General features: G+C 37.4%; 2 protein-coding genes across 9 annotated transcripts; both read right to left on the minus strand.

Annotated features, from left to right (window-relative positions):
• Positions 1–31: 31 nt before the first annotated feature.
• On the minus strand, positions 32–14839 carry LOC112187730 (uncharacterized ATP-dependent helicase C29A10.10c). Of its 4 annotated transcripts, XM_024326629.2 has the most exons (22): positions 14521–14804; positions 13005–13389; positions 11638–11754; positions 11463–11542; positions 10873–11019; positions 10623–10771; positions 10399–10529; positions 10163–10285; positions 9953–10026; positions 8688–9275; positions 8434–8545; positions 8135–8272; positions 7439–7747; positions 6904–7174; positions 5482–6767; positions 4436–4838; positions 3441–4348; positions 3294–3359; positions 3079–3204; positions 2179–2423; positions 771–1976; positions 32–585 (listed from the first exon to the last, which is right to left on the minus strand). In XM_024326629.2, the coding sequence occupies exons 1-21, from the start codon at positions 14649–14651 to the stop codon at positions 797–799; spliced, it is 6969 nt and encodes a 2322-aa protein (XP_024182397.1). In that variant the 5' UTR covers positions 14652–14804; the 3' UTR covers positions 32–585; positions 771–796. The 4 variants fall into 4 exon arrangements, with proteins under 4 accessions (XP_024182397.1, XP_040370459.1, XP_040370460.1 ...); XM_040514525.1 differs by lacking the exons at positions 13005–13389; positions 14521–14804 and having other exon boundaries at positions 11463–11556; positions 11638–11692; XM_040514526.1 differs by lacking the exons at positions 13005–13389; positions 14521–14804 and having other exon boundaries at positions 11463–11543; positions 11628–11645.
• A 1144-nt stretch (positions 14840–15983) lies between these two features.
• LOC112190559 (B3 domain-containing protein Os01g0905400) lies at positions 15984–20234 on the minus strand. 5 transcript variants are annotated; one of them, XM_040513938.1, is made up of 5 exons: positions 19307–19521; positions 17984–18150; positions 16937–17657; positions 16597–16694; positions 15984–16503 (listed from the first exon to the last, which is right to left on the minus strand). In XM_040513938.1, exons 3-5 carry the CDS (start codon positions 17043–17045, stop codon positions 16123–16125), a joined length of 588 nt encoding a protein of 195 aa, XP_040369872.1. In that variant the 5' UTR covers positions 17046–17657; positions 17984–18150; positions 19307–19521; the 3' UTR covers positions 15984–16122. The 5 variants fall into 5 exon arrangements, with proteins under 5 accessions (XP_040369872.1, XP_040369870.1, XP_040369869.1 ...); XM_040513936.1 differs by lacking the exons at positions 15984–16503; positions 16597–16694; positions 19307–19521 and adding an exon at positions 20166–20234 and having other exon boundaries at positions 16718–17657; XM_040513935.1 differs by lacking the exons at positions 15984–16503; positions 16597–16694; positions 19307–19521 and adding an exon at positions 19202–19290 and having other exon boundaries at positions 16718–17657.
• Positions 20235–21283: the final 1049 nt, after the last annotated feature.

Consider the following 21283-nt stretch of genomic DNA (forward strand, 5'->3'; position numbering starts at 1 on the left):
TTTTCTGTTTTTCATGTGCCTCAATAGTGGGAAACACACAACATACAAATAAAATTGATGAATGATCAGATTATGCTAGGTAGCTAGCACAACACCCTGGTGTCAAATAAAACTACCTGTGATCAAAACTTGCTTTCGTTGTACGAGGCGATAAGTATTTACATCAACTGATATTTACACAGACCTATAGATGACCGTAGTGGATTACTGGATTTCAACTGAATTCTACTGTGTAGTTACACTCGCACCAATCAAAAGACTAATTTACAATGGTGCACGAATGGAGTTCCAAATTTTGGAGGAACTCATTCACTTCAAAAGCCCTGTATCATAGTTTCAATCCTTTCGGATGTTCTGAAGGAATAATGCAGAGGGAATCAACCAAGTACCTCATATTAAGCAAGCAGTCAGCTGGACATCTTCATCACAGTCTGCCACAGAGCTTACGAGATTCTCAATCTGGTTCCCCAAACAGATGAACAGGCAGAGTAGGCTCCAGCCCAAAACCTAGTAGGTTGTCTCCTGGGTACATTGTCTCGGTTCTTCAAGAGGAAACGGAGAGTTGAAATGCTGGCCAAATAAACACTGCAAACAAGCAAATAAATTTGCTTACAAATAAATAAATAAAATGGAAGAACTTAAACCCCAGTCATTTATATATGATGCTCATTTTCTAAGAGGCATTTAATCATATGATGGGACAAATAAGTGCCCAAACGCCATTAAAGTGTATGTATTCATAGACTGCTGCCCTAAAAGAGATGACATACCTAGCTAAAGGATGAGAACATTCAAGTTAATCTTTCCTTGTCTTTGCTGGTTTTATGCCACCACCTGCAGTTGAGGAAGATAGAGGTCTTTTGGCAGGCACAGGTCTCATTGATGTTTCAGATTTGGAACTCTTTGAAGGAATCAGAGCCGAGTAAAGAATAGCATCAACAGCTTCACGCTGTTGTTTCCTTTTTGCAATTAAATCTTGAGAAGTTCCAGATTGATTTGAAGCTCTACCTCCATCACTTGCATCCTTCATTTGATTTGTGGGAGCTGAAACCTGATTTGTCTGGCTTCTATCACCCTCGGAAATTTTCTTAGCTCTTTTCGACTCTTGCATTTTAATAGGACGAAGCCCATCACCTCCTCTTTGTTCAGAGTTATCTGCATCTCTCTTTGAATTTTCAAATTTAACTTTTCTTTTACCCATTTGAGTATTCTCCAAACTATTTTTCCTTTTTCTGCTCTCTTTATCTGTACTTTCACCATCCATTACATGTTTTTGTGGCATTGCAGACCCAACATCCTTGGAAACTTTACTGTGGCCAAGTGGATGGATTTCACCAGCCGTTACATTTTCAGATCTGACATCCTCTTTAGTTCCAGAAACATCTTTTTCACCTCCATGAAGTCTTCTGTTACTCTGAGGAACAGGACCCATGCGCTTTGTTCTTCTGTCAAGTGCTTCATCTGCACTTCGATCAGTTCTTTTCGCATGCTGAGTAGCATCATGGATCTTCTGACTACGCTGCGACTCTAATAAATGATTGCCAGAATTTTTCTGGAGAGCTGTTTCAAATGTGTAATTGTAAGGCATTTTAGTTGTTATAACCAAATTCCTCTTTCTAGCATCTTTTACAAGAGCAGCCCAGTTTTGGTTCGTCTGCAAAGTCCTTGCATTTCCCAAAATCCAAAGTGAGAGTTTGGCTCTCGTCAGAGCAACATTCATCCTTCTAACATCAGCAACAAATCCAATACTGCTGGAATTGTTTCCAGGTGCAGCAGAGCTTGGTTCTGCTGCTCTAACAGTGGAAAGTATTAGTATATCAACCTCCCGACCTTGGAAACCATCAACAGTATTAAGTTCCATATCATCTATGATAGAAGATCCAAATGCACTAGAGAAACGAGAACGCAGAAGTGCCAGTTGAGACTTATATGGAGTTATGATGCCAATTCTTCCACCATGAAATTCAGAAGGGTACCTAAGCAACACACATCCAGCATAGTGTTAAGCAATCAATCAAGATCAACAAGTACTCTCGAGCAAAAAGGTCAGTGGCTAATTTAATTTCACGATATTCTTGTGATAGATAATCTAACTTCATTTTAATATAGGGGATATGAACATACACTAATTAAAGAATCAATGAAGTCAGTTCAATTTGAAGAAAAAAGAGTCGGTACCTCTTTTTTAAAAACTTGAGTAATTCAACTGCAGCATCAGCTTCATGCTCATTATATAGGGACATGGCACTAGAATTCTTACCACGAAGCTCCCGCCCATCAATAACATCATAAAAAATATAAGGTCCAAGACCTCCAGTCTCATGAAATGGTGCTGATTTGCTAGACATATCGTCGCCATTCAGCAACTTCTTCTCATAAAAATGCATAGAAGGAAACAGACATATGTCTGGGTGCATCCTATACTGCCAAGTTATCAACAGTAAAATGTGTAAGAAAATATCTCCACCTTCCAAACAACAGAAAGTAAACAGGCATAGCCCACCTCGCATAGAAAAAGTAGCAGCAATAACAGTAGAAAGTAAGAGTAACTGTAGTAGAAAGCATACAGAAGGTTCCATTCAATTGTTTAATCAGGCCAAACATATTTGCAAAGATGTATAAAAACCAATGACATTTCTAACGAATATTTGTTTTTTTTTCCTTATTAGAAACAAATTTTATTGACAAAAAGAAAGTGCACAATTAGCTCGTAAAGGCACTGAGCTACAAAACAGGCTCCATAAAGGACTTATAAATAAACTGCTCAAGTCTATAAGCCATTTGAAAACCAATGACATTTCTAATGAATATAACCATCAAGAAAGACTCAGTTCTCAAAGGTCAACACACAAGTGCCAGTGACACGATCCAATGTCCAGAGGTACAGCAGCGAAACTATATAAGAATTATGATTTATTATGTTCCATTGAAAAGGAGATAAAGGGTTCTGATTGGATCACTAAATCACTAACACCCTCTTAAAATGATAAAATTTTGACTGTCAAAAAACATGAAGCAGTCTGATAAGGTTACAACAATGAAGCTAAAACCAACAAGGCCAAGGCAAAATTACACTACCTGTTTGGTCAGCATAATAACAGGGTGGCCAGCCCTTTGTAAACGTTCAAACATGCTGCACTCAAATAGAAATTTACTAGCAACATTTGAGAGAACTGTTGCAGGAAGCTGCTTTGGATCACCAACCTTCAACATTAAAATTTCAAAGTTCAGCACTACCTAATACAACAAAAGAAAGCTCATATCCAATAATTTTAACACTCGTTAGTCCTTACCATGATACATTTGGTTCCAGTTGACTTTAAAAGCTGAAGAGGAATCAGAGTTGCAGGTTCCAGGGCCTATTGTAACAAGAAGCAATGCTTAAAGGAATAATCTAGAGCATTGCTAATAAGATTAAATACTATATGAAGAAAGCTTACTTGAGCAGCTTCATCAATAACAACAGCATCAAAAAGGGTATGTTCAGATGGACTGCTAAACTTATGACTTGACATAGATTCAGAACACACACCATAAAGGTCTCCCCCACAGCCACTTAGCGTAGTTACCACTATTTCAGCTTCTCTTAGTATAGACTTCCGCAGTTTATATCTAAGTCCTTTGATTTCTTCATTAATTTTCTTCTCCTGCTGCTGAACAGAACTGAGATCCTTATATATTTGCCTCTTTTCCTCATACAGTTTTCTCAACTTGAATGCTATTTCTGCATCAGACATTTCCTTCCCATCATCCTCCTTACATGTATCATCCGAGGACTTAAGGTCAGTATTACGATCACTTAAGTTAGCACGTTTGGCTTCATAGAATCTAATACGGTCGACTAACTTCTCTAGATTAGCACGCAGTGTAATTGAAGACTCCAAACTCAAATCATTCTTTGTATCATTCAATTTCATCCTCTCATCTGCCAAACGTTGATCAACAATTGTATCCAGAAAGAATGGGAGCGAATTTGGATGAACTGTTTTCACATTTCCAACCCTTACAAGATATGGCTTATATGTCTTTCCATCACTACCATACAGGCCATGGCTAGAAATCCTTGACACTAACTCATCAACAGCAGCATTAGATTGAGCACATATGAGGACCCTACCTCTCATGGAACTTTCTATAGACTTTGTATTCCTCTGTACATCCTCATTCAGTTGTCTAGCCAAGGCTGCATCCTGCCACGCCCTTGCGATAGCAGCAGCCTGGTTAATCTTAGGAACTGAAATTCGTTTCGAACTGCTATCAAGAAATTTCTTTTCAGAATCTATCTTCTGTGGAGGAGAAGCAAGCAATGCACTGACGATGGCCAGAATAGTTCTTGTCTTACCGGTACCTGCATATGATATATGAAATTAAACCCAATTAAAACGCTGCATAACATTTTAGATCTGATAAATGTAAGACCAGGTAAATCACAAACCTGGAGGACCCTGAATAAGAGATAAATTGAAATCTTTCTTCCATCTAGGTGTTGCAGTAGCAATACTAATTGCCTGAAGTTGACTGTCATTAAACGAAGACTTCAGTATTCGCTCCAGGGGTAGGGACAATTTACTCAGATCTACTTCCTTGCTTACACTAGAGTCAAGAGAATCATTGACAGGCTTCAAAATAATCGGAAGCAAGGGGATATCCTTTATCAATGATAATGCCTGAAACTCTCGAAGTTGAGATGTTATGTTCATAACACGACTTGCATGCCATTTACTACGTTCAAGGAGGTTCCTTCTGGCTTGATGTAAGCGTGAAGTACCACTCAGAAGATAGAACCTGATGAGTAATATATTTAATCTCCTTTTATTGTCTCTCTCACGCCTCTCCACCTGATAAGCATAGGAGTTACTTTGGGAAATAGCATGATGATTTATGAATGCTCTTATAAAAAAAGAAATACAGAAAACAAAACAAAGGAATAATTCGTAATACAGAAATATATATATATATTATAATTCATAGATATCCAGCCAAAAAGTCATTCAAGAAGATAATATATAATAAAATATAGCCATAAATGTGACAGAAAATAACATAAAATAAAATATAGCCATAAATCTAGCTCTGCTAAATATGATACGACTTTTGTAAGCATGTGCAATTGAAATGGTAGAATAATATTAACACATCAGCGAAATTAAGTGATATAATAAATAAATTAAGGTTTCACAATTCTATATGTTCTTGCAATTTGAGGAATATTTCAATCTTCACAAGTAAAAAACATCAATAGCCCTCTTTCCTGGTCAAGAAGAGTAGCTCATGGAGAATGAATTTTAAAATGTTAGTGGACAATAAAAGATCAAGTAAATTTGACAATGACCAATAAGCACCATCCAGATTGCTATTAAAACTTACAAATCGGTGTGATGTGAAATTGATGATGAACAGGTATAATTCATAAGATAAAGCCAAGTGCATAACAAAAACTGCAATAATAATTTGAGGTGCATAACAAAAAATGAAGAATACCTTTCCGAGCATATGAACATCATGGGAAGATTTTTGTGGGGGCTCTTTTGTTAGCAATACAAGGTCATTTTCTGAAAAGCTGCTTGATGCTATAGAATCATTGACATCATGAGCAAAGCGAACAAGGTGAAAATCATCAATTCTTTCAACTGAAAGCACTGACAAGCTACCAAAATACACCTCTTCCCATGAAGACATCTCTAGAAACGAACTATGTAACTGTGCTTTAAATTCCTCCAACACTAATGGACAAAAAATTCCAGTATACTGTTCAGGTGATTGGAAATTCACAGGAACCTCCTTTAATTTTGCAACTTTATGTTTATCATTTTCACTTGCTGACGCTACTCCCACCAGTGCAAAGTAATCCAATTCTAATATAGGTCTATACCATTCATCAAGCCTTGGAGGCTGGAACCTTTTTCTACCTTCCAACCTATGTAAATGGCCAGCTCTATTTTGAGAAGGAGATTGAAGCTGAATGAGTTGTCTCTTGGGAGCAGAAATGCTTGGCTTTGGCACAAATGACTGCTGGCGTCTGACTGAGTTGAGAGCAGAGTCTAATGGATCTTCTTCGTCATCACATACCATCTGCTTCAACAAAGCGCCACCTTCTTTCAGGGACATATTGTTGCAAGCTTGACTCAACATTTTGGAACTGACAGCATTGTCAGATGACTTAACTGTACCCTCGAATTTAAAAGAATCATTTATATTGCAATCAGGGATTATTTCTTTCCTACTATTATCTACATCTTTTGATTTGATCAAAGAGACAGGTTGCTGTTTTTCTATTGATCTATCAGAATCCTGTTTCTGAGAAGCAAGGCCAGTAGCATCTGTAGCATCTATTTTCTGGTAAGCAGTCAAAGCCTTGGAAGTGTCAACACCAGAAAGCTTCTTCTTTACAGAATCATTATATGAAGTGCTTTTATCAACAGTAGAAGCCACTGTCTTGTCATCCATCATACACAGACTCATCTTAGTATCAGATAAAACTGCCTCACTCGGTAAAACTACTTCAGTTTCATCATCAGAAAGGACAATCATATTATTACTATGCTTTCTGTTATCCTCCATGGAAGAGTGCGGGACTTGAACATCTGGATCCTCAATGGACAAGTTTTTCACATCTGGAACAGAATACTTCTTCTCAAGAGAGAGGCCTTCAGGGAATAAACCCTTTGACTGGATGTTGGTCTTTCCAATACTAGAGGAAGCTTCCTTCGACAAAGAGACAGAGAGGAGCGACACTTGTTCCATCAATTCATCCATGGAAACACAGTCTACAAGGCATAAAACATGAAAATATGTTACATTTAACATTGCAAAATTATCATTGTTTCAACACTAAAAAGACGTCACTGCAAGATGGTGACATAACTTTTTCTGCATCAGAGTATTTCAATATAAAAAGCTCACCACATGAAATGATTTTTTCGATAATGTTGATCGTCGATGCCATAGCACTGTTACGTGTCCCTTTCAGCAATTTGAGCAAGGAGGTGATTGTTCGTTGCCAGTATATGACTACAACTTTAAGTGATGACTTTCCCCAATCCATAATATCATGAAGCCATGAGAAGTCACAAGTATTTGCCAATGTTCCAGAAATCCTGGACGGTTTATAACTAAAAAAGTATAGTCGTTCAAACACACAAGGGATGATCTCGAGTATGCGGACACAAGTCATCTGCAACAAAATATAACTAAAAAGAGTGAATTACAGCTTACAAGAACCAAGCTATAATGAATCACAAAACCTGAGGTCCAACTTTCTTTTTCTTTTCTTTGATGAATAATTCAACCCCTATAGAACTGAAATCTAAAACTGCATGCACGAAAAATTCTCAGGCACAGAGAGATCACAAAACCTGAGGAAAATTAACCTCAGGGATAAGCTAACCCACCCAATCACCTGCCCAAACAAATAAGTTAATAACCGAAAACATAGTACCTGACAAACACTGTTATTAATAAAAGCTTTTCCTTCTAATAAGCACCCACAGATGGAAGGCCATGCAGTTTCTGATAGCAAGTAACAAAACCTTCCCAGTAATTTTGAGTCTACATTTGACGGATGCCCACTGACATTCACAGCCGGTGGATCAAAGACTGGCTGCCTAAGAAATCCACCTTGGGAAGATAACCTTGCCATTTTTAAGTGGTCAGATTCTGGAATATCCCCCTCATTAAGCAATTTGCGAAGAACAAAGAAAAAATGATGCAGAGTCTGAAAATTTAATACAACAGTATCGAGTTGGACCTGGCAAAATGAGGGAAAAAAAAAAGTATTAGCAAAAGAATGGAGGCATCACAGCTAGGATAACCATTCTGTAGGGTTTATGAAATTTATTCTGCTAAGACATGACTAACAGCTTACCAGAATTTATGTTCTCCAGTTTACAGTAGGACCAAACGAATAATAATTAAATGAAGAGACATTTTGACTGCTTATTGAAAGCTCAATTTTTACTAATCCAATAAAATATAAGGTTTTGTAATAACTCAGGCTACCTAGTCATTATAAAATTTAACATGTACAGATGTGCAAAGTTTAATACTAGGCAGACGAGAAGATAGGTGAACTAAATGTTGTTGACCATATGTCAGTAGCTTCAACTCGAGAAATTCGAGGAAACAAAAGTATTACCAGTTTCACGGCATGTCTCAAGCCAAAAAAGACAGCGGACACTGAAGATCGATGAGAACAAAGGAAATTCAAACCACAAGAAAGACCTCTTGTATTGGAAACCTGTTCCAAGATACACTTGCCAAATTGCCTCACATTCTGCATCCGGTATAGATTAATGTTATTAGGAAAAAAGAAAAAGACAATAAGGATGCAAACCACTTATACGAGTACAATTGAATGATAATGATATTAGATAGAACAAAATTGCAAGCAAGTATCCTGAAGGTAGAACATAATGTTAGGAATCAAATAATTACATCATCAGGATCTATAAGCGAAAGGAACAAGCTTTCACCCATCCTTGGTTCCCATGTCCACTGCTTACAAAGTTCCCCCTGCCCCACTTGAACCACAAAATGTGCTGTTAACCTGTGACACACCATCCGTGTTACAGAAAGGCTCACCAAAGCCACAGTTATGTGTACAAAAGAAGGCCTAGCACAAAGTCAACTTAAAAACGCAACAGCATGTATATATCAAAAAGGTGTAAAGATTCAGTGGAAAGACAAACCTATTAAACATTCGAACTAAAGGAAGAGGCATTGTTGAAACTTTGATCGAGTTTTTTGACTCCTTCCCCTCTCCCCCATCGTCAGAACCAGTAGGAACCTTCCACCCGAAGGTTGGAGCTATTTCTGTAGCAGAGGATGAAAGCCAGGTTCTGACTGGAAGAGCCATTTCTGCACTACTCTCTGGTTCTACCATAGAAAAACGAGATCGCGCCCAGAAAACAGCCTTGGAAAATGATATTGGAAGGACTGAGAGATTGGTGTCGACAAGAACATCAATCCATAGCATGGGAATGCACATCCACTCTCTAGATTCCCGAGATGTAATTTTGCCCTGTAAGCTAAATTCACTCCAAGAACTAGCATCCTTCTCTTCAGTATCCAGTGATAATGGAGCCCCGTCTTCATCTTCATCATTCAACTGAAAAGACAAGTTTTTTCCAGAACTAAGGGGTGGGTGCGTATTCAGCACTGAACTTATTAATGCAGCAGCATCAGACACTATGATAGTTTGTATGAGATCTAAGGCAGGTTGCCTTAGTGAGCTGTGAAGCAAAGAATCTTTCAGAGATGACACAAGCGAAGGGCCCCTGTCAAATACAAACAGATTAATCATGCAACAGTAACATCATGCAGAACCTTGACCAATTAAATCAAGCCTTGCACCAACCCATGTGCATATTATGCTAAACATGCTTATAAATTCTCTTCACCCCTTGAAAAGGAAAATTCATGCCAGTAAAGCACACAAAAACAATTGACGAAGAGCATTTTGAAGGGAATATGAACTCCCTTCTCTGTTTCCAAAAGAAAAATAAGTGCATTACTAGAGAAAATTTTTGTCAACAATTTATAGCCAATATGCTCATTAACTATATTTCCCTGGAACACTCAACCCCAAAAGAAAATTGCTTTCATGTCAAAAATTCCCCTATGCATTCTATCATAATTTAATTTTTCTTGTCAATAATTACAAGGAAACTAACTTATAGCTGTTTATCAATTTCAAAATAACAAATAGGAGTTATTCCTACAGTAGGAAGAAACTTAAGCCCATAATGCCCAACTAATATTTTGCAACAATACTCCGGTGCTATAATTGCAAACAATATTTTGGAAAAAGTAAAGGGACAGAAATTTCAAACTGCAAAGACATAATCAACTTTATGTCATCTATTTAATCTCAATTAATGGCCTCCAAAATAATAACAAATCAATTACAGTAAATCTCAGACCAAAAAAGATAAATCATAGATAAATCACGTACCACATATGTGCACATTCATAAGGAGGACAGGGTGGGTTCATTGTGTAACCTCGATGTACAATAAGCAGCGATATCTGAGAATACAGTATGAAATCATTAAAGCAAGGTAATCCAGAAAATAGAATGGAATTCTTGCAATTAGAGAAGATATGTGGTATAGATATGCACAAGATACCATATTTGTGACAATCTAGGGGAAGAAACAAGAACCTGGCAAGCCCTTTGTCTTGTTAAGGCACTGAAGTTACTGCTCACAGTCACCTGATGGAGGAGAAAATACAGAAAATGCCTGCGCTGCTTTTCATGTTCCCCATCTTGCAAAGCTTCAAGAGACTGCATAAATTAGACTCCTGCGTATCAATAAAGTCCAAAAAAACTACTAGTGGCATGCAAAAAACAAAAATGGATTATATAGATTAGAATTGCAGAATAAATTACAGACATGCCTGCAGAAAAGGCTGGAAAAGATCAAATATGTCCTTATGGCTTTTCTCGTTTCGAGTATGGAAACACTGACCCAGTAGAGTATCACGCATCACGCCAGGAGCCAATGTAGACCTCAACCAGAGCTTACACCCTTAAGCCAAGCAACAAGGATAAAGACAAAAGGTCTGAGCAGGATTGAACAGAATGTCAACATATGATTGGAAATTTTAAAAGAGATACTAACCGAGCATTTCAAAGATTTTTCTCAAGCAAGCAACTGCATGAGAGAACTCTGATGAATCACCACTAATATGATTGAGGACAATATCAAGGAAAATGGGATAGCGTTCTAATATCCCTTCTTCCAAAGCTGGAGGTTCTAAGAACCCAAGCCTTCACAAGAGAAATAAAAAATAAATAAATAAAGAAGTCATTAGCAAGAAAACTATAAAGAGAATATTTGATGACAAATGAATTCGGCCCGAAGTTCGTACAGAGTTTTGACTCCTATCCATATGGATGTGCGGTCCAGCTGCACTCTGGCCCTTGAAGTATTCAAAGTTGATGGTAACACTTCTGTTTCCAACATGCCAATGAATTTTTTAAGCAAAGGCTGCAAGGGTTCCAAGTCTACTGCTCTCCTGTGCACAAAAAGTAAAAATAAATAAATAAAAGGCACCAACAGAACTACAATCAGAGATACAAAGAACGCGGTAGGTTATGGAAAAGAGAAAGCAGAACAGAATGATAAATAAATAAAAATAAAAGGAATCATTGGTTAGAGATAAAGTAGAAACTATCTCCAAAACGCATATACTGATACAGCAAAAATGCAACATCTCAGAGACAAAGCCCTAATCTTGTTAAAGCAATTTTGAATGTGATAGTGATAATAGTATTAAATAGCAGAAACAGTATCAAGTATCAACCCAAAAAAAAAGTAGGGGGTTGGGAAGGCAGCTATCATTAATCTGCTCAAACACTACAATCTGAATACCTGAACCTCTGCTCCCCCATTTCCCACCACAGGCCTGATAAAAAAATGACAGTAATTAAAAAAAAGAAAGACTCCAATGAGCAGTACCTCAGTTTTCCCATTGAACCAGCTAAACGATGACCAACAGAGCGCACTCTTCTTTTGAAGAAAAATAATGCATAAACACCCTGACAGAAAAAAGCTTCACTTTATAAGGTAAAAAGGAATAGTCTTACTTAAGATAAATGAATGATTAGGAACACATGGAAATAAAACTACATACCGGAAACTGCTGCTGTCCAGCCAAGGCCAGTTCATGCATATTATCAACTGCTTCGATAAATTTTTCAAATTCAATGAATAGGGACCCATCATCCAACAGTACAGGGAACATTAAAACCTGTGAAACAATAGACAAGGATGGATCAAATCAAAGTTGATTGAGATTGAGGGACCATTAATATCAATATTCATTCAATGACTCCGTGAAATGGGACGATAGATATGTATATCAACAGAGTTTTTATTTTTTAAAGAAACTTAATACAAAATCAATCAATTAGACATGTATACTTCAAAAGTATCGTATTAAGTACTAGTGTGTCCGGCTACCTAAGGTTTATCAATCAAGCTGGTTTCCACAAGGAAAATTAAAACAAATAATATATATATATATATGTGTGTGTGTGTGTGTGTGTGTGTGTGCCCACACAAGCAAAAATAAAACATAAATAAATAAAATTAAAACTAAAAATGGACATATTAAGCTTACCCAAACTTTAACATCCTATAAACCAAGTAAATTATCCATTCCAACTTTATACAAAGAGGCAGCGTAATAACTTAGATAAGGGACCAAAACTTCTGAAATTTCCAGAGATTTCTCTCATGCAGCGCAAACACCTTGCAGGCATCCAAGGAAGACAATGGGGATGTGGAGTTAAGTTTTCATAAGCAAAATAATATACACAGAAGTTGTGGTCAAAAAAGTAGGGAACATCAGAACACCAAATATCCAATGAAAAGACGCTCTTCGGTGCAGGTTATCCAAAAGCAACCCCATAGACTTTTGCTTTCGCATCTCTCAAAATTGCAGCCATTGTAAAATCTTGGTTTATTTAATTATTAAACGTCAGGAACTTCCAAACACACAAATTCTTTACAAATAGAGATAATAGATAACTCAGGGAGCAGGGGAGAGGGGGAGGAAACAGCACAGAACCACAATCAACTAGGGTGATGAGTATATCCCATTTATTCAGCAATAACGAAAGGATTACTTGACGATAGGAATAATTTGAAAAATAACGTATTCGGTCTGTCGCGGATCTTTTACAAGACCAATTCGGATTGGCCCTGGTTCGTTTAGAAAATATGGTTAGAGGGACTATATGCGGAGCAATTAAGCATAAATTGATACCCAATACCATTTTCTTCATAACCAGAAAAAGATTCTCCCTAGCATGACTCTTGTGACGTGCAATTACACTGCTGGAGTGACTTTTCAATTATTTCATAACACTTCCTAATAAGCATTGAACTATGTAGTTAAAATAAGTTTAAAGCGGTATGAACATTCAATTATCAATACAAGGCTAATTGTAATTCAGAAAAACAAGTATATAAGAAAAAATTAAAGAGAGAATCTACCTCATACATGACACTAACAACTTCAGCATTATCACGGGCAGGATCATATTCCTTTCGAGCTAATGTAGTATTCATCTCTATCAAGTGTTGTGTCACCCTTTCCTCATCAAGCCTTCGCAAAACATCCAGAAGGGGTCCAATAGAACTCGACTCATATTCCGTGCTATACATTTCTTGGGTCTGATAATGCTGGGAAATGCACTGGATACATTGCCGCATTTCCTCAGAGATTCTCCTCCATAGTTGTCTAAGAGGAGAATCACTATGCTCATCATTAAAATAATTGTAAAATGTCTCCAGAAGGGGCCCCATTAAATCCCATGACCCACACCAAATATGATTTTCTTTTGGCAAACAGATCAAGAAATTAAATGTATCTGCAAACCTGTCGCAATAAAACGATGATTACTAAATGTTACAATACACAGATACACAGAGACTAAAGACAACTAATGAAATAAAGGATCAGCAAGAGAACGCAATAGAAAGACAGAAGAAAACAAAAAAAAATTAAAAGGAATGCATGCACACATGCTAACAAAAAGATTAGAATGGAATTTAGTAAAGTACTGTTTTGGGGCCTCAGTTAGTGATTTATTACATGGGATGCACTTAAGGTTCTCATGGAATTTAGTAAAGTACTGTTTTGGGGCCTCAGTTAGTGTTTTGGGGCCTCGGTGTGATTTATTACTGTGCAGCAAAAAAGCTAGATGATTACTTGACTTGTGTCATAAACTCATAATAAATGCAAGGTTTCTAATTCTTTTGACGACTAAATAGAGTGATTGAAAAGAAACTTGAATTGTGAAAGAGGCTTTTTGCATAAGACTTTCTAGGTCAGATTAAGAAGCTCACCCATGAAACGATAAAAACAAAACTAACGATAATCATACTGCTAATATGTAAATCATCAACAGATGCACTCATGCTAATGCCTTCTATTTCTTATACTCCACTACAATCACACCGAGTTATCAAACCGGAAATTTTTGTCTTCTTCTATAGGTGTATAAAAAACAGAAATGCATACATATAAAATATTGAAAACAACAAATCCCAGTGTATACAAAGGCCTAGTGTAACATAATTCACAGAACTTCTCTCTTTTTTCTTTTTTTTTTATCTCCTTACAAATAATCACATGAACTCCCAATCAAATTCGGTATCACCGCCAATAAATTTAGTCCACCTATACTCACTTCTCTGATATTTATACCAAACACATAATCACATTTTCCATTCTTCCATTCCCTAAACTCCCAATCAAATTCGGCATTGCTGCCATTAAATCCACTTCTGCTATACTTACTCCGATTCAAACCAAACAAGTTGATTACTACTAACAAGTAACAACTTAATTGAACAAGCAAAAAAGCACAGCTCACTAGCATTTCATAAGTACTCTTTCCGATTTCAAAGGCCAAGATCATGCCATTGAAAAATAAATTGAAAAAATAAAGATCAAGAAAAGTGGCTCTGATACGCCGAATTGAAATGCAGAAGTGAAAGATAGTACCATTGTTCTTTATTCTTGTGAAGACGGTGACGTTTAGAAGGCTCAATGCGATCGTCGTCTTCGTCTGCTTCTTCCTCAATGCCTCTCCATCGGTCCAGTAGCTCTCTTCTCGTGCACAGCTTCTTGGCCATTGATGCTATTCCCCTAAGCCTCCGTCTCTGATTTTTTGTTACAGGTTTTTAGGGTTTTTGGCGGAGACGAGGATCATTGAGAGCGCGCGCTATAGTGTATAAGACGAGGTTTTATAGAGGGAAAGTGGGGGAAACAAATGGGGGACAAAGGATAGGAGCTTCGGTGAGGACTTATGGGTCATTTTACCTTTGCGTTGTAAGACGGGAACGGCGAATTTCGCAAGATGAGCTTTTTGTGTTTTATTGCGACCGAGTGCCTCAGAAGACGAGAAATTACAAATTTGGTTAGTACATAGGAAGTTTTGTGCGGGTATTTGAAAATTTTATACGTACGAGTTATACATTAACCAAATAATTCAAAATAAATGGTTGCATTGGTATCTTGGAAGCATGTCCTCTTAACTAAACTGCTCATGGACTAGCTAGAGCAGCATTGAAGATGGGGAAGATGGTGCAATCTATGTATTGTAAAGAGGTTGGTCCTCCGTGGCTTCATAATCATAGGTTGTTGAAAGTTAATTGATTCTATGGGTCAATCTTATAGGCTCGGATTTAGTGACCCTAATAAATCACCCTATAAGCTTGTGCTCCTTGATAACTCATAATGAAATTGTATTTCGATCAAAGAAAACTAACAAGTTGCTCACGAGCCACGACCATATAGTGTAGTGAATAAGTTTTTTATTTGCAACTATAGAGTTCAACTCTCAGTTTGTACTCCTTGATTGAGTTTAATGAAATTGTATTTCGATAAAAGAAAACTAGCAAGTTGCCCGCGAGCCACGACCATATAGTCTAGTGAATAAGTTTTTTATTTGCAATCGTCGGTATTTTTTTAATTTTTTTTTTTTTTTAACTCTTGGCAATCGGAAAATCACATTGCTAGAGATGGCTCAGTCGATCACTGGAGGAAGGGAGACAGGTGATAACTTGAAGTGACCAACCGCCGTCTGCATAATAGTTGGTGCTTGGTGTACAAAAGTAAACAAAATGAGGTATAAAGAGAGAGACAGGAGCATAAAATTGGAAATCCAAGTTTTGTATATACAGTGATTAAAATATAATAGGCCATACCGTTTATAAAGTTCTGTTGGAGTCGCTGAGGAAGATCAAGAAATTGTACGAAGCAATTAAAGAAAATTTGAAGGGAGTGAACGAGAGAGACCTAGCATTCACAAAACTTGTGCATTGTTTCTTAAAACTCCAAGGTTTCCTCGCATGTTGTCAAGCACAGAGGGTGGCGGCGTGTTTGAAGAACCGATACTGCTGATGCATCTTCAGTAATAACTACTGAAAATTATCAACCGTAAATCAGGGTGCAACTCATGGGAGTATTTCTGTTTCAAGCAAATTTAACCTGGAAATACATTTCGGTAGGTAACTAAACAAATCCTCTTTCATGCAACGTGTTTCAGGTTCCAAAAACACCAATAATGCAAATACTAGTTCTTCCAAAATAGAAATGCAGAAACTACGGAATTCTTCGTAACTTCATGTTCTGGGAAATATTGTTGAAATGGAGCTTAGTAGCGTAAGTAGCTTGGATTATGTGAACTAAGAACGTTATTTCAGGCTGCTGCTTTATCATCTCAAACACACAAGTATCCCCTACTTGCAGCCCATTGTCTGTTGCAAATTTTATCCAACCACGATAGCGGATTCTTGCAACTTCTTCTCTGATACACCAACTGGGATAGCGGTATCTTGCAACTCCTTCTCTGGTGTAGCGGATTCCGTCTTCTTCTATGTTGGTGACAGAGCAAATAACAGGCCAAGTGCTCCCATTTGGAATCTGTAGGTTAACATTGCGGCTCGATAAATTATATTTTTGGGCAAAGTTTATATCAAGTTTCTGCAAACATCAGAAACAGTATCAAAGCCAAATCTCTATCTTCTCTAAGGAGTGGGTTTGTTGAAAAAGAATAAACAAATAAAAGAAGCTTACCAAAGCAGTTGTAAGGTAGGAGGGTTCTTGCATCATGACAACAAAAGTGGGATGATCGGGTTTGAGCCTCTGATCTCTTGAAATCGCTTCCTCACCTCCTGTCCAATTTCCATGATAAGCACCAAATGGAAAAGCAAATTAAATCTCAAAAACCATCTAAATGCACTTTAATTGTTGGGATCAAAGAGATACTGCAGCCCGATTGTTGTCTGATAATAACTCTAGAAGACATAACAAACAAAATAAAGATACAGAACCTGAGGGATATAATGTACATACCAACATTATACTCTCAATAAACAACAACAGAATGAAAAACACATAGTTGCATACGACTTGCCTGATCCATCGCCAGTGCGGCATTTTTTTGTAGCTCTGGTTGACACAGCAGTTTTTCTTCCGAAATTACAGGAAGTGTTGATAAGAGTTTTCCAGAGGTCTCGGTGCATGAATGTATTTCAGAAGGTTCTTCCTTTTTTACCTTGACTTCATGATCACTATTTTTCAGAGTCCTTTCCAACTCAGATCCATCTGAAGGAATTACTGTACTCCCTACATCTTTAGCCACTGGGCTGTTAACGGAGCCAGCTTCCTTTCTATCATCACAATTTGAAGCAAATTAACTGTGTGGTGATTGGAGCTTTCCCCTTGCCATTCACTTCATCCAACCGTTTACTTATCTCTGCATCTGAGCAACCACAGGTGCCTGAACCGTCTTTGCTCATTGAACTTTTATCAGTTGCATAGCACCAACCACCTTTGAAAATAGAATCTCTGTCATCCCTTTTTCTTTTCTTCTGATCGGTCTCAAAAGAACATGGTTCACACCCAGAGTTATCATAGATTTTAACAGCAAAATGTGAACCCCTAATGTAAGTGAAGACCAGAATATTTCCTAGTTGTAGGTCATGATCTAATGAAAAAGCATTCCATCCATGATGAAAAGCAAAGGAGCCATCCATACTTGAGATTGCAATGTTCCATCGCAGCCCCTGTGAATCTTCAATGACAGTCGATTGATCAGCCAAAGACACAGCACGAGCAACATTTGGAGGCAATTCCTGCATTGAGATGGCATGGTTAGAAGTGACAATCTCTTTCATCATTAGAAAAACAAGGGGGAGGAGGCAGTTGAAGTAGTAAATATACGTATCATCTTCACAAGAAAGGTGAAAAAAGTAGTTAAAGCATGTTCGTGAGCCTCTCAAACATCTACACTTGCCACATGACTTCCACAAATAGATAGTGATTCCATACTTATATATCATCCTCGTTATAAAAGGAACTTTTCAAATATAGAGCATACAGAGAGAGAGAGAGAGAGAGAGGTTTTAGAAGATAAAAAGGAAACAGATTAGAACTTTCGGGGACTGGGGATTTATCATACCATAAATTTAGAAAACTCGTTTCCAGACATGACTGTGACAAAGGAAGTTATGACAGGTGAAGCATCACTCTTGTTCCCATGAACCAGCAAACACTTCTCAGTGCATTCCACACAAGCTTTGAATTCGTGACCCATCTCTGTTCCTGTTTGGATGAATATTGTTACACCTGCAAGATACATATAAATAAATGATCAAAGATATTTTAGTAATGTCTTTTAAAGAAGAGAAAAGGAAAAACCACACCTTATGTCAAAGAGCTCAAAAGAATGGAAAGTAAATTAACGTTACTAAAGTATCTCAAACTTCTAAGTTCATGGCTCCCGACTTAGCAAGAGTGTCAGCTGTATAAGCGAGAAGTCGGAAATATCAATCCAAGAAAAGAGATGAAGAAAGGCCACCTACGGGTGTAACAGAAGTTAAGAATCTAAGACACCCAGGAGAGTATAAAGCACACTGATATAGTGTGTTCGTCATACGAAAGGACCAACTGACCCTACTAATATGATTAAAGCATGACTATCCGTTAAACTTTTAGATTGTAGTCACAGGTAGCGTAAAAATGAACTGCTGTGGTAGGGCACCAACCGAAGTATAGAGTATCAATTAGGTAGTTTAACTGCAATCATTTGTCCTCATTAGTTTCAGTTCAAACTTGCAAGATATGATCTTCTGTTCTTTGGTAATAGACAAAGCAGTATCTAACTAACTAGGAATATGTAAGCAGATTATGGAAGCACAATCAATTGCCATACAAACATCGACAACTAAAGAACGGAGGAGGAGATGGTGGACTCTACTCCTATGATTCTTCTTGCTAAAGGAAATGCTTCAAAAACATGATTAAATTGTGTGAGGAGTATAAAATAGAATCCAATCCCATGATTTTTGGTCATTTACATTGATCTGAGTTCCTTTCCTAATCCAACTGTGCGTCATGAAACCAGCAAGAGCACGCATAAGTCATAACTGAACATATACATACATATAATACATCAACTGGTATTCTCAGCTTCAGAATGTTAATCTTAGATTAACAGACCCAGTAAAGATTTCCCATAATAAACAATGCCAGAAAATAAGTCATGCAACAAAAATAACAGCAAATAGAGAATTCAAAGGGTAGTGAAGTCAGCTTCCTTTCACTAAAGAAAACTACATTTTAACAAACCAAACAAGCCTAGTTTACAGAACACTAAATCTACTAAAAAGGAACACACTTTTTGGAACAGCCCTGGAGTATTTCAATCACTAAAAGAACAACCTTGTTTGGAAATGGAATGGCAATAAACACAGGTTAAGGTTAAACTATATATGTGGCTTACCACCAGACAACTTCAACCTCGTCTTTCTTGGATTGCTAGGGGCCAATAAGGGTTCAGCTTGTCAGTCGGCCTTTCACTCTCAAACGGAAACTAAAGATTCAATTTTTTTTTCTGAAAATGAAGGAAGGAGAGGTTAATGAAGGCGAGAGATCTTTTGTTTTGTCCTTTTAGGCTTTTTAGCTTCTACAGAAAGTCTCTATATTTTCTTGGGCTTTGACGCGAATTCTCACATGACACGTATCACTTCCTCGGGGTATTTTAGGACCTGTTGAGATTGGGAATTGGGATTTTGAATCTCTTTTTTTAAAGGGGTAATTCCCTTTTGCCCAAAAACCCTATGTATTGTTTCCAAATGCACCAACTTTTTCGTATTTTACTATTTGCTTAGGAAAAGACCAAAAAAGGTTGTTCCTATGTGTTATCCTGAGTTTTAGAGTTTTGTTCACCTTAGAAACTTTTATTTTAAAGCAAAGTTTAAAAACAAGACTAGCCTTCAACATACCCAAGTTTTTCTCCTAACGGCTCTCTGCCTAGCGGATACTTTAACAGGTGGAATCACTGCTGCTTGTCTCAATCTTGGTTTTAAAACTGAGTTTTTTCTGGTGAAAAAGACTTTTCAAAATCTAGATACATATAGGAAGTGGATGGTGATGGAAGAACGATAATATTAAGAGATAAAGACAGATATAATACAAACTTAGATAGTGATAGAAATTAGTTCTGCTACTTTTGATAAACATGGGTGGGTATTCCTTTATTTATTCAACAGAAATACATGCTTAGAAATTCAGAGCTTCATTCTTGGATAAACAGCACAAGGCTGTTTAGTTATCCATAAGAATGAAAAACAGGTACTTACTTGTAATGAAAGCACACTAGGTAGTAAAAGCACACTGCTTACTATGGCTTTCTTACTTCTTGAGAGAAGACTCTTCTACTCAATTTTCTGATGCCTTACAAATGTAACCTAAAGCTCTTTATATAGAGAGCGGAACTCAAACTGGAATTCAAAACATAAAATATACAGGATAGCTCCGTGAACTTTTGCTTTTCTGAGTGCTCCTGCTGGTGGAGGTTGGATAGAGAAAAACAAAAGTAGGTAGGTGAAGCATTTCTTATGGTAGGTGACATATCTCCATCTCTTCTTCTTTTTGAAAGAAAAAGCAACCTTTAACTTTTAAAAGTCAAAAGTACTACAGTTCTTTGTTTGGATAGTTCACCTGTATCTTCACCCTTGATGCTACATATTTTCGTCTGTTTCTGAATGGTGGCCAAAGACAAATGAGCTGTTGTCTGCCTGGGCCATTCTAACAGTAGTAGCATTATCTTCAACATCAGTATCGACATACATCTTATAGTGGTTGTCAGTTTCAAGCTTTTCCACCCATCTCATGCATGCCATAGTTGAATCTATCTCTTTTCTGGTGAGAGATAGGAATAGGTCACTGCTGACTACGTCAGGATGATCGTATGCAGTGATGATTATTTTTTCTCCTGCTGCCAGGAAGGTGTTACTGATGTCTTCAGAGATGATCTTCTTCATATATTCCAGAGCCATAGCTTTCATCCAAGGAATGCTTGAATTTGGTTGACCATTGTATGCTACACAGGCTGGTTGAAGATATTTCCTTTGAATGATCCTGACATAATGATATGGAGGAATATATTCAATTTCCCCGTTTGCCTTCTGACTCCATTCTGGGGGAGTAGATCTGAACTTCAGACGAAGTGTACAGTCATTTCTCCTGATGTTTTTGACTGTGTTGACAATAATGGGAGGCAAACCTTTGAGATCATCATTAGTTTAGGTCCACAGATTATGGACAAAACCATTCTCAACAAGCCAAAGCTTGTGTTCTTGGGGATGTTCACTCTGAACATTTACCAGGTATCTTCCAACATATGGTCCAGCGACAATGAAGAGTGTTGGAGGAACTAGGTCTTCTGGATTGTGTCTTCCTATCAGATTGTGGAATT

Source organism: Rosa chinensis, chromosome 2 (genome assembly GCF_002994745.2).
Source record: "Rosa chinensis cultivar Old Blush chromosome 2, RchiOBHm-V2, whole genome shotgun sequence".
Classification (NCBI taxonomy): domain Eukaryota; kingdom Viridiplantae; phylum Streptophyta; class Magnoliopsida; order Rosales; family Rosaceae; genus Rosa; species Rosa chinensis.

Excerpts from the sequence above, each read along its gene's own strand:
- LOC112187730 (XM_024326629.2), bottom strand. The coding sequence starts at position 14,651 with ATGGCCAAGAAGCTGTGCACGAGAAGAGAGCTACTGGACCGATGGAGA. Across the intron at positions 7,748-8,134 it reads TGAGACATGCCGTGAAACTG|GTCCAACTCGATACTGTTGT; the intron begins GTAATACTTTTG and ends TCATTTTGCCAG. Across the intron at positions 3,360-3,440 it reads TTATTGATGAAGCTGCTCAA|GCCCTGGAACCTGCAACTCT; the intron begins GTAAGCTTTCTT and ends TTGTTACAATAG.
- LOC112190559 (XM_040513936.1), bottom strand. The coding sequence starts at position 18,118 with ATGGGTCACGAATTCAAAGCTTGTGTGGAATGCACTGAGAAGTGTTTG. Across the intron at positions 17,658-17,983 it reads ACGAGTTTTCTAAATTTATG|GAATTGCCTCCAAATGTTGC; the intron begins GTATGATAAATC and ends ATCTCAATGCAG.